The 13,692-nt window shown below is 41.0% G+C and overlaps 1 protein-coding gene across 20 annotated transcripts in view; it reads right to left on the bottom strand.

The window, feature by feature from the left end:
• The window catches only part of LOC140481497 (protocadherin Fat 3-like), a 792,082-nt gene that overhangs the window by 252,249 nt on the left and 526,141 nt on the right, over positions 1-13,692 (bottom strand). For all 20 annotated transcript variants that reach the window (XM_072577785.1, XM_072577787.1, XM_072577788.1 and 17 more), the window contains one exon: positions 13,296-13,357. In XM_072577785.1, coding sequence (XP_072433886.1) covers positions 13,296-13,357 — 62 coding nt within the window. The remainder of the gene's footprint in view (positions 1-13,295; positions 13,358-13,692) is intronic.

The following is a 13,692-nucleotide window of genomic DNA, read 5'->3' as shown; positions in this document are numbered from 1 at the left end:
TGAATTACATATTTCCTAAAAGTACACAACCTCCAAACTGCATCAGGACTAGATTCACCGAGGGGAGTAAACAGGTCAAACATCTCCTTCCATGAGGCTGACCAGCTGGGATGGCTGTGTAGAAGACTTCCTCCAAGGAACAGAGTAGCTACTATGAGCAAGTAGACATGAATCAAAGTGGCCAAGGAACTCACCAGCAGTTGTGTGGCCCTTCAATGTGGGAGCAGTACCCGGAAATCATTTAAAATGTCAGGAGGCAGGACACACAAGTGGCATACTTTCTAGCATCAACCCCTTGAATTACTGAGCATCTTCCTGTATAATCTTCTTGATGTCAACATATCTTGCAGTTGCATGCTTTCTGCTATTCCCAGGCACCACCTTTTAATGAGTGGCCAACACTCAGCATATTGTCCTCTCACACCCTCTAGTATAAAGTCCAACTTATGGCCATTGAGGCCTTGATACTTTTAGGACTTATTTTCTCTGATTACTCCCACTGCTTGATGGTTTCTTGACAGGCACTTTACTTCACAATAATTGAACACCCCCTCCATTAACCTTCACCAGTATGGGAGCTGAGATCTTTAGTTTCATCTGGTTTTGCTTCTCAGCAGAGAAAACACACAAATTCCAACAGCTCCAATAGCAGCAAGAGGAGCTTCTCTCTCATCAGCCACATCTATTCCATGGTGGAAGAAGACAAAACCTTTAATGGAGTGGTCGACAGGCAGTCTTGACATGCTGAACACCAGTGTCAAGAAGCTTGGTCTCTCAAGGCAGATTTCTGCTGACATCTGCAGCATATGGAATAGAAGTTTGCTCCCAATGGTTGACAAAGTGTCTGTTCCTAGAAAGTCATTCCTGCCATACAAGTCCCTTCCTCTCACCGAAGTTGCAAGGAGGGAAAATACAGAATTGTGGTTGTTTGTACTGGATTGTATGGATAAATTGGAAGGACAACTATTGTAGAAGGTGGAAGAGGGCAGTAGGCTGAGGAGTGTGACAATGTTGGCTGTTCATTAAAAGATAGTGCCTGGGAAGAGTAGAAAGCATGGAACTGCAAGATGTGTTGACATTAAGAATATTATGCAGGAAGATGCTCAGTAATAGACTGGTGCTAGAACATAGGATTGATGCTAGAACATGTGCCACTTGACATTCTAAATGATTTCAGGTTACTATCCCACATCGAAGGGCCGCACACCTGCTGGTGAGTTCCTTGGCCACTTTAATTTATGTCTACTTGGCAATAGTGGCAATTCTGTTCCTTGGAAGAACTCTTCTCAGCAATTCTGTACGGCCCATCGTAGCCAACTAAGGGACACCTCCAAGTAAGTTTAAGACACACGATGCTCCCAGCCCTGGGCAAAGAAAAACATCATGACGCATGCCAAAAAAAGCATGAATATTTCTACCGTTCCTCATCACCTTGCAATGGAACCTGGAATAGGTGAGCTAAAGCTTATCTGCTAGTTAAATAACCAGTTGATTAGCTGAATGTGTTGCAGCTAGATGATTTTTTCCCAGAAGGGAATCATTTTTCAGCAGCAGGCCCCACATTGGCAGGCCTGTAACCACAGTCTGCCCACCCTCCTTAACTGGATGGTGACTGCACGCCAGCTTCTTAATTGGTCCCTTCTTGGAAGATCTCCAAGGAGGGTGCAGTGACTACCAGATTGGGATTGGGACCCTGAAGTGGTCCTGACACTTAGTGACTGTTTAAAGAGCACAAGCATATTCTTGGGGAACTGGATCAGAATTCTACATTTTTAATCTATGAGAAGTGGAGACATGTCATCAGTAGTTATGCATTCTTGGACTGAACCTGAAGCAGAATGAGATGGCAAAACAGAAGGAAAGTTGCTCCATATCTAAGCAATCTTATACTTAGATGGAAATTTATGACATTGATAATACGTATGATAGGTACCCTCAGGAGACTATTGTGGCCTAGCATTAAAATGAGATCAAAATTGATCATTGAAAATTGATGCAAACAGAATTTTTAAAAACATACTAAATAATTAGTATTTTCTCAGTATCCCATGTGTGTGTCAACTGTGTGATTAAACAATGTAAATTACAAGTAAATGAAAGGGTTTTATGGTGCACAAGACCATCACATTATTCAGTGGAATGATGTAGCCTAGAGTAGTAGGCAAAGTTCTCTCTGGCTGATGTCAAAATTCTAAAAGTATAAGTCAGTGCTATCTAAGTAGACTCTAGATTAAAATGTAGTTTAAAAAAAACTGTTGCAAATGGGAAGTACTTATAATGAGCTGCCTGACCAAAATGAAAGATTGTCATTCCACCATTCTGTTCTAAATATGTGAATATACTTCATCTCATCAGCCACTGATACACTCTGCAAATCACTGACTTTTGAAATCTAATTTGTATCTTGTCCTCTCCTAATCATTTCAAATAACTCACTAGTTACAGTTTTCAAAAAACATATTTTGATATACATCATTTCATGTTTAAACTGATCTATTTATTCATCTCACTCTTGAAATCATGTTGGAAACCAGTAAATGAGAAAGGTTGGCAATATTGGAACTATTAATGCTTATGACATTTAAATTATATGATTTTATCCTGGTCCAATACATTCAAATTCAAAAACAGAATAGTCTTACTTTTTAAAAATTAAAACCTGATTGTACATTTCAAATAGATTTCTTGCTTTTTCCCTCTCATTGCAAAAGTTATTCTTTCATTTTCTAGGCTGCCATCTCCTCCATTTCTGAAATAATCTTTGTCACTTCAGGGTTTTCAGAGCTGAACAAAGACATGTTTGTAGAAATACCTATGCAGTATATCATAGGCCTTTCACACATTCAGAAAAATAGCTAATGTGCATGTATAGAGTTATATTGGATCCAACTTAAGCTAATTTAAACATTTATATTTGATATTCTATATTTTTCACACCTTTTGTGAAAGATAATACAATTTTAGTAATTCAATGATGTACACACTTTGAATTGGTCCTTCTGTATTTAGACATCAACTGTACCTTTGTGTGATTTAATTTACAAGCTAATGCCACGTCTTCTCAAGTGTTCATGCACCATATACTGACAGTGATTTGATTTCTTTTCTTCAACAGCTATTTGAAATTGACCTCTATGAAATGCACAACAATTGTTTAAGGAGTACAGTTCCACCATGTAAAGCACCACTGAATCTCCACTCCCTTCTGAGCAAAATGTGGCTAAAATGAAGTACTTTTAGCCTGAACATGATTGCTTCATGACAAAATGCTGGAGCTCATCTATGCTACGGAATGAATTAATAAAAAATATTTAGTATGTGCAATATGATTCAAAATTCAGAGAAATTTTGAAAGCAGTCTAGGAACTCAGAGCTAAAGCCATTATCCAAACTTCGAGTCACGGTTTAATCCTTCCTCAGGATTCAAAGAAAACTGAACATTATGTTTGTGTAAGGTATTTGTTAAATCTATTTGGATTTGGGTATTAATGTTTGAACATTTACCGTAACCTTTACAATAAAATATTTTGAAGCTAACATGTGGCTTGGAATTTGCTGAAGAAACAATTCATGAAGATACACTTAATAATTAATGTGCAAACTGGTCAAAATCTTCAGGCAAGGAGATACCCTGTGAATTATGAATCACTGAAAACTGCTGAACTATCTGCAAATAGCATTCAGAAAACAGACTTTAACCTCCCTAAGAATCCTGCACTGTAGATTCTGCTGCAGCAGCACATTTTACAGAACAGCTTGCTGACTTGCTTGCTCATTTTCACATTTTTATACTGTTTTCCAACAGACTTAGTGGACAACTTGGCAACAAGAAAACACCAGGGAAACTGAGCATGAGACATCCAAATGAAAGATGGGACGAACAGCATGCCTCCTTAACTAAAATGACAAAGGCCTGGACTTTCAAACTCAACACCCCATGGAAGGAAAATTGGCAGTAAGCTGGCAGACCAGAAGGCAGCGGACCCTGTAGCCATAATGTGCTATGGGGAGGTTGAAGTGGAGAGTTGGACTTACAAACATCAATGGGGAGGGTCTAATCCTCAAAAGTAACTGGCCAATCTGCCACCAGAGCTCAGTAGTGAACACTGTGGGACTTCACATTGGGCCAAATATAGGGAAGCGAGCAATTTCCCACTTTAGGAAATGGAATAGATAAGGGATCAGTATTGAGTTTGGAGGTATAATTGTGTAGAAAGAAATGGAGGCTTTGTCTTCTCAGTAGAAAAAAAAGTACACCCCCCAACTTCCTTCTTTCTGTTAAAACCTTTAAAAAAGGGCTGCTTGCACCAACTTGCTGGTATCAACCATTTTAGTGTGGCCACTGTAATATTGGTGTCAATGGGTTATTAACAAGCTTAATCAATCCTTAAATATTTACTTACAAATGGTGGTGAGGAGCTCCAGTATGAAGAGAGAGCCTCCCTACCTATTATCCAGAAGGCGCGTGTTCAAGTCCCACCTGCTCCCAAGGTGTGTAAACACATTTCTGAACAGGTTGATTAGAAATTGCTTGTGGTAGATGGGCTGCTGATTTTGATGCCTCCCACTCTCCATATGAAGATGAATTTAGCACTGGTTGGGAATGTGGTGAGTGAACTACCTGACCTATTTCACATTTCCCATGCCGAAAAGCCGTTCAACAGGGTAATGCAGCATCCAGTCCATGGTGTCATTTTTAATGTTTAACTATTTTCCACAAATATTATCTCAGTAGGGCTTGAAAGTTTACTTTTGATAGCTCAAAGAGACAGTTAAAAGATTGGCTTTCTTTGAAGGATTTGAAGGAAAGGCATATTTTCAAATTGGATTGAATACTTGATGGTTTTTAAAATGTTTTGAATCAGCTTTCATGAACAGAAATGCAGTTTTTACAATAGTAAAGGCCATGATAGATATGTATAACTCCACTTTGCTTTGTCTCAACTGAGCTTCTGAGGTCTGCCCATGGCGGATACTGGGTGGCTTGATGTGGAGACTACGGTGAACCACTGACATGGATGACATGCATGATTGTATTTTAAATTCAGATGAAGAGCATGAAGGACCAAAAGAATAGTGGGATACAATTTGGCAAGAATGGGACCTAAAAATTGGAGGTTTCTATTAACCAGAAACTGAACTTGACCAGCCATACAACTACTTTTGGGCTAAAACAGCAGAGATTCAGAATTCTATGGTATAGCTCACCATCTGTCTCCCCACTGCTGATCTACCACCTTCAAGACACAAGTCAGGAGTATGATGGAATATTCTCCACTTGACCCTATGAGTGTATCTCCAATAACAATATCCAGGGCAAAACAGCCCACTTGATTGGCATTCAACTGGCACCTGCTTTACTACCAACATACAAAGACTGATCAACTCCACCTTCCAAACCCAAGAGCTCTACCACTTAGCAAAATGCATGGGCACATCACTACCTGCGAGAAGGCATGGCATGGTGATATTATCAGTAGACAATTAATCGAGACCCATCTCACGTTCCGAGGACCTGGGTTTGAATTGCACAGTGGCTGATGGTGGAATGTCAATTTAATTTAAGAAAAATATAATTGAGGAATTATGAGTTTGACAATGACAGGGATATGTAGGCTAGGTGCATTAGCAATGAGAAATGCAGGGTTATAGGGATTGGGTAGGTGGTGGGTCTGGGTAGGATGCTGTTCAGAGAGTTGGTGTGGACTCATCGGATTAAATGGCCTTTTTCAACACTGTTTGGGTTCTATTCTATTAGTCACTGAAATTGTACACAGTATTCTAAAAGTGACCTCACCAATGTCTTGTACAGCCTCAATAAGACATCCCAACTCCTCTACTCAATATTCTGACTAATGATGTCAAGTTTACCTGTGAAACCACTTTCACGATCTATGAACCTGCATCTTAGACGTACCTCAATAACACTCCACAGGGTCTGAACATTAAGTGTGTAAGTTCTACTCTGTTTTACCTTCCCAAAATGCAACAACTGTCATTTATCTAAATTAAGCTGCATCTGCCATTCTTAAGCCCACTGGCCCAATGCATCAAGATCTGTTGCACTCTTAGATAACTCGTCATGTTTACTTTACCATTAATTTCGGTGTCATTTGCAAATGTACTAACCATACCTCCTATATGCTCATCTAAGTCATTTACAAAAATGATGAACAATAGGGGGCACAATCAATCCTTGCGACATACCGCTAGTCACAGGGTTCCAGTCCAAATAACATCCCTCTACTACTACTCTGCCTTTTACCATTGATTTTGTATCTGATTGGCTGTCTCTCCCTGATCCTATGTTTAATCAGTTAACCATGCAGGACATTGGCAAAGGCCTTGCAAAATTTGATGCAGACAACCTCTATTGCTCTGCCTTCAGCTATCTTCTTGGTAAACTTTTCAAAAAACCTCAAGTAAATTGGACTAATTAGGGATCGCCAACATGGCTGTGTGTGTGGGAAATCATGTCTCACTAACTTGACTGAGTTTCTTGAAGTAGTAACAAAGCGGATTGATAAGGACAGAGCAGTGAATGTGATCTATGTGGACTTCAGTAAGGTGTTTGACAACGTTCCTCATGATAGACTGATTAGCAAAGTTACATCACATGGCTAGAGAGAGCTAGCCATTTGGAGAATGTCTAAGCAAAAGTGAGGACTGCAGATGCTGGAGATCAGAGTCTAGATTAGAGTGGTGCTGGAAAAACACAGCAGGTCAGGCAGCATCCGAGGAGCAGGAAAATCTATGTTTCGGGCAAAATGAAGGAATGAAGGGCTTTTGCCCAAAAAGTCAATTATCCTGCTCCTTGGATGCTGCTTGCCCTGCAGTGCTTTTCCAACACCTCTAATCTAGATTTTGGAATGTCTTCTACCTTGCCAGTTCTGCTTCTCATTCTGGAGGCCTATGACCAGTGGACTGCCACATGAATCAGTGCTGGATCCACAGTTTTTCATCGTTTATATAAATGATTTGGATGTGAACATAGGAGTTATAGTTAGTAAGTTTGCAGACGACAGTAAAATTGGTGAAGAAGGTTACCTCAGAGTACAATGGGATCTTGATCAGATGGGCCAATGGGCTGAGGAATTGCAAATGGAGTTTAATTTAGATAAATGTGAGGTACTGCATTTTGGAAAGGCAAATCAGGGCAGGACTTATATACTTAATGGTAAGGTCCTGGAGAGTGTTGCTGAACAAAATGACCTTGGAGTGCAGGTTCATAGTCCCTTGAAAGTGGAGTTGCAGGTAGATAGGATAGTGAAGAAGGTGCTTAATATGCTTTCCTTTATTGGTCAGTGCATTGAGTATAGGAGTTGGGAGGTCATGTTTCGGCTGTACAGAACATTGGTTAGGCTGCTGTTGGAATATTGTGTGCAATTCTATTCTCCATGCTGCAGGAAGAACGTTGTGAAACTTGAAAAGGTTCAGAAAAAATTTACAAAGATGTTGCCATGATTGGAGGGCTTGAACTATTGGAAGAGGCTGAATAGGCTGGGGCTATTTTCCCTGCAGTGTCGGAGGCTGAGGGGTGACTTTTTAGGGATTTATAAAATCACGAGGTTCTTGGAAAGCATAAATAGACAACATCTTTTACTTGGGTGGGTCCAAAACTACAGCGCATAGGTTTGCGATGAGAGGAGAAAGATTTAAAAGGAACCTAAGGAGGAACCTTTTCACGCTGAGCATGATGGGTGTATGGAATGAGTTGCCAGAGGAAGTGGTGGAGGCTGGTACAATTACAACATTCAAAAGGGCGGCACGGTGGCAGTGGGCGGCACGGTGGCACAGTGGTTAGCACTGCTGCCTCACAGCGCCGGAGACCCGGGTTCAATTCCCGCCTCAGGCGACTGACTGTGTGGAGTTTGCACGTTCTCCCCGTGTCTGCGTGGGTTTCCTCCGGGTGCTCCGGTTTCCTCCCACAGTCCAAAGATGTGCAGGTCAGGTGAATTGGCCATGCTAAATTGCCCGTAGTGTTAGGTAAGGGGTAGATGTAGATGTAGGGGTATGGGTGGGTTGCGCTTCGGCGGGGCGGTGTGGACTTGTTGGGCCGAAGGGCCTGTTTCCACACTGTAAGTGATCTAACCTAATCTAATCTAATCTAACCTAATCTAAGGCATCATGATGGGTATATCGGTATTTGCTGACAAATGGGATTTGATTAATTTAGGACATCTGGTCAGCATAGACGAGTTGGACCGAAGGATCTGTTTCCATCTGTTTCTCTATGACTATGACTCTAAATTTGTGAGACACGATTTCCCAAACACATAACCATGCTGACTATCCCTAATCAGTCCTTACCTCTCCAAATGCATGTGACTCCTATCTCTCAAAATCCCCTCCAACTCTTATGCTGACTCACCCAGCATTTACGGCCAATTCTTAGTTACCCAAAGATCAGTTATGAGTCAGTCACGTTGTAGGGCTGGAGTCACATATAGTCCAGAGTACAGTAGATGGAATGTTTCCTTTCCTAAAGAACATCAATGAAGCTGAGGAGTTTTTTAATAGTCAGCGACTGCTTTGTGATCATTGTCAAATTCCTAATTCCTCAATGATTTTTTTCTTAAATTAAACTGACATTCCAACATTAGTCACAGTGCAATTCAAACCAGGTCTTTGGAACATTAGATGGGTCTCTGGATTAACCATCTACTGATAATACCACTATGTCATTGCCTTTTCACAGGTAGTGATGTACCCATGCATTTTGAACTATATGGGTAATTTAGCATGGCCAATCCACTGAAATTGCACATCTTTGGACTGCGGAAGGAAACTGAAGCACCTAGAGGACACCCACATAGATGCGGGGAGAACATGGAAATTCCACACAGACAGTCGCCCAAGGCTGGAATCGAACCCAGCTCCCTGGCATTATGAAGTAGTAGTACTAATCACTGAGCTACCATGCCAACTAATGTGCTATTATTTTAAAAAGACTACAAGGAAAAGCCAGGGAACTACAGAAAGTGGGTATGTCGTTGGAGGGGATTTGGAGAGACAAGATCAGGCATAAGTTCTTTATCAGGAATGTGACTGCGTGTTTGTTGACACTGTTCCGGTGAGTGAAGTGAGTGGGGTTGGAAGTGGCTGAGGCAGCAGCAACTACCGGGGCAAAAGTAATGTGAAGGGTAGACTTTGCAGTGAATTCGACGGCAGTGATTCTGGTGGCAATCGCGGAGGCAGTGTAGTCGGCATTGGCTGCGATCTGTGAGGCAGCAGGGCAGAATGCCACGATGGTGATGGCTGTAGCAGTCGCATTGCTAATGGTGTCAGAGCAGTTCTGGAGGCTGGGAGAAGGTTCTAGAATGATTGAGGAATCCAGAGTTTGGAGGTAAGTTTTGCCATTCTTGATGAAGACCTTATGCTCGAAATGTCGATGGATGCTGCCTGACTGGCTGTGCTTTTCCAGCGTCACACTTTTTGATGGACATCGAAGAGAGGGTTATCTTAGGGTACAACGGCATCTTGATCAACTGGACCAGTTGGTTAAAGAAAGGCAGATGGAGTTTAATTTAGAGAAATGAGAGGTGTTACATTTTGGAAAGACAAATCAGGGCAGTTAATGGTAGGGCCCGGGGAGTGTCATTGGAGTAACCTTGGGGTGCAGATACGTAGTTCCTTGAAAGTGATATCACAGGAAGACAACTTTTGGCATGCATCCATTTATTGGTCAGAGCATTGAGTACAGGAATTGGGATGTCCTATTGTGGCTGTACAAGACATTGGTGAGGTATTTTTAGAATATTGTGTACAATTCTGATCACCCTATATTGGAAGAATGTTGTTAAACTAGAAAGGCGACAGAAAAAAAAAATTACAAAGATATTGCCAGGATAGTCGTTTAGGAAAAGGTGGGGTGCAGTGAGACCTAGGTGATATGGTGGAACAGTCACAGAAGGTACACACGCAGGTGCAGCCGGCAGTGAGGAAAGCTCATGGCATGCTAGCCTTTATAGCGAGAGGATTTGAGTATAAAGTAAGGATGTTTTGCTGCAATTATACAGGGCCTTGGTGAAGCCAGACTTGAGTATTATGTGAAATTTTGGTCTCCTAGTGGACCTAGAGGAAGGACATTCTTGCCTTTGAGGGAATCCAGTGAAGGTTTACCAGACTAATTCCTGGGATGGCAGCACTGACATATGATGACAGATTGGATTGACTGGGCTTGCATTCACTGGAATTTAGAGGAATAAGGCAGGATCTCACAGAAACATGTAAAATCCTGATGGGACTGGACGGGCTAGATGTTGGGAATATTTCCTGATGTTAGGGAAGTCCAGAACTAGGGATCACAGTCTAAGAAAAGGGTTAAAGTCTGAGATAAGGAAGAATTGTGAACCTGTGGAATTCTCTACCACAAAAAGCTGTTGGATGCAGTTCATTAGAAATTTTGAAAAGGGAGCTGGGTGTGGCCCTTGCAGCGAATGGGATCAAGGGATGTGTATCAAAAGTGGGAGTGTGATACTGAAATTACATGATCAGCCATGATCATATTGAATGGTGATGCAGTCTTGAAGGATCTAATAGCCTACTCCTACATTATTTTTTGAATTTCAGCTTTTCCACTATCCAGATAGTTCTTTCCAATGTGAGTTCCTCTGATTATACTTAGTTGGGTGAGATGAATGAAAGTCTAATATTTCTTGAATTAGTTCTGATTGTAAATCGCCATAATCAATTGTATAAAAGATCATTTAAAGTTGTCAGGTTTTCCAGGAAGGAGTAGTCTTGTGGGCGGCACGGTGGCACAGTGGTTAGCACTGCTGCCTCACAGCGCTGGAGACCCGGGTACAATTCCCGACTCAGGCGACTGACTGTGTGGAGTTTGCACGTTCTCCCCGTGTCTGCGTGGGTTTCCTCCGGGTGCTCCGGTTTCCTCCCACAGTCCAAAGATGTGCAGGCCAGGTGAATTGGCCATGCTAAATTGCCCGTAGTGTTAGGAAAGGGGTAGATGTAGATGTAGGGGTATGGGTGGGTTACGCTTCGGCGGGGCGGTGTGGACTTGTTGGGCCGAAGGGCCTGTTTCCACACTGTAAGTAATCTAATCTAATCTAAAAAAGTGTCAACCTGGCATACATTTCAGTCTATGTGTATGGAGTGATTTTTTTTTAGCCCACCTACCAACTCGGATAGTTGTGCTGCCATCCATTTGGGCTTGAAACCATGAGTATTAAGATTATGCCAAGAATGCACACCACTCTGTAAACCCTTTGATACTACAACACTGGACATTAACACTTACTCTCTCAGAGGAATGGAACCTCCTAAAACACTCCTAGTACTTGATTGTTATTACCGGACAATGGATTGTTTTCCATTGAATGCAATTCAGTTCATATTATCTTCTAATTCACACAACACTACTGTAACCCTATTTTAAAAAGTTTGTATCTGCAGCTCATGGAAGAGAACTCTTGGTTTCATTGAGTAGAGTGTCCGTTCTGCACCAGCCCTAGTCAATCCTCTACCCTGCGATATCATGCGAAATAAATCAGATTTGTCAATTTCACTGGATCAGTGTTTTGCCTCTTTCTCTGATAATGGTCAATCAGAATGTTACTTGTGGCATAATCTGTTATACTAAGTGGGTAATGCTCTGTTAGAAATGCCATCCTTCAAATCAGATGCCATTCAAAAAGTCAATGCCACCTTATGTCATGCCAATTTTCAATTACATTGAATTCTTCACAGTGAACTGACAACTGTCACCCAAGACAACATGGTGGCTTGTTAGTTAGCACTGCTGCCTCACAGCACCAGGTACCCAGGTTTGATTCTACCCTTGGGTGACTGTCCATGTGGAGCTTGCACATTTTCCCCATGTCTAAGTGGATTTCTTCTGGGTGCTCTGGGATGCTTCCACCTTCTAAAGATGTACAGGTTTGGTGGATTGACCAAGCTAAATTGCCCATAGTGTCCAGGTGTGCAGGCTACATGGTTAACCATGGTATACCAGGGTTACAGGGATAGGGTAGGGGTATGGGTTTGGGTGAAATGCTCTTTGGACTCAATGGACCAAATGATCTGCTTACACATTCTAATGTACATTATTCAACCAATATTGCTACAACCTGGTTATTTCTCTGATGTTGGTTTGTGAAGATTGACTAAGTAATGAAGGAAATTTGAGCTAATATAGAAAATTTGTCTGTGTACATCTTGAAGCCATGAAATGTATCATGATGGTGCATTTGTATGTACTGGAAACTCTACAAAACAGGTAGCAACCATTTTTGGGCTCATTTCTTTGGGCAAGCCCTGACCACATCAGACTCAATTAACTGGTTTAAGATTTAAACAAAGCCAAGCAGTTGACTATAAATCATCATTGCCTTTCTGATGGCAATGCTGTTACCAAAGTCCACTTGCAAAACAATCAGCAGCATGAATTTTGGTTTTCCCCTTGAAATGGTATCCTTGAAATTGCCCTGATGGGTTCAAGCCAATAGTTTCAAAAAGATATTATTTTTTCATTTCTACATACTGTTCAAGGTAAAATATCCTAAGAACCATTGCAACTGGACATCATTTCCAATTTTTTAAAAACATTTTGCTTTAAAAATATTAATTGATATATTAAAGAGCGGAAACTTTATGCTGTTTGATTAATATTGCTAAAATACTTATCACAAACATACAAATTATCATCAGTGCAAAGTCTACCAACTACTGAGCAACCAAATTTTGAATAATTGAAAACCATTTAAGAAACTGTAGAATCATTTCCTAGTTGCATTTCAACACTAAGCAGTTTCTAAATAAATCAAAGACAAACCAAAAAAGCTTTTAAAACAATCCTAGTAATATCTTTGCACCCAAGTATAATTTCAAAAGCTTCATCAAAAACATTTAAACAAATGTAATTACCAGAAACTTTCAAGGTGATTGATTTGATCAGTGCTGCATAACATTTCCTCTAACTTTATCAGCTTTGCGGATTTCCAAAGCCCATGTACAGCAGTGACTTTAGAAATCAGACATCAATGCCACAATTAGCACAAATATCAGAGCGCTGCCTGCACGTGCAGTTTAGATGAAATCCTGGTGGTGCATGAGGGTGTTACCAGGTTTTTGGATAGGGCTGGATTCTCAGAATCTAGCTTAACGTTTTTAAAATTAAGACATCATGAACATTCATTTGAACATAACTTGAATTTAAAGCTCCTGAGACCTTTACACCAATTTCCCTCAGATAGAGCATCCTGCACTAAAAAGAAACAGTGCCACCTCATGGAAACTCCAAATTATACAAGAAAATTTTTAAAAGATTTTAAACTCACCTCCAAAACATGCTCTGCCTGCTGTTCTCGATCTAGTTTCCTTGATGTAGTCATGATCAGACCTGTAAAAAAAAAGTTTGTTTTAGAATAATGTTACTTTTGCTTACTATTCTGGCAGACTTATTATCAGTGGGCTAGACTTATCCAATATGACAACTTAACCAATGTTGCATTGTTCAAAGATGTGCTCTAATCCTCAGACTGCAAAGAGACAAATATTCACACTGAATCTGCCACTGATGACAACAAAGAAGTTGAACATTAATGGAATGCAAGCCTCTTCTATGGATTAACTTTGCAGGTTGGTGGAAGGGCACTCTCAAAACAATGTGGATGGAGCCTATAGCACCCTGCACCTGGGGGATGTCAGCAATGGTTGAAAGTCTTCCTGTCCAAG

Source organism: Chiloscyllium punctatum, chromosome 9 (assembly GCF_047496795.1).
Source record: "Chiloscyllium punctatum isolate Juve2018m chromosome 9, sChiPun1.3, whole genome shotgun sequence".
In the NCBI taxonomy this organism is placed as follows: Eukaryota; Metazoa; Chordata; class Chondrichthyes; order Orectolobiformes; family Hemiscylliidae; genus Chiloscyllium; species Chiloscyllium punctatum.
The sequence above is the reverse complement of the archived record's forward strand: the minus strand, read 5'-3'. Positions and strand labels throughout refer to the sequence as shown.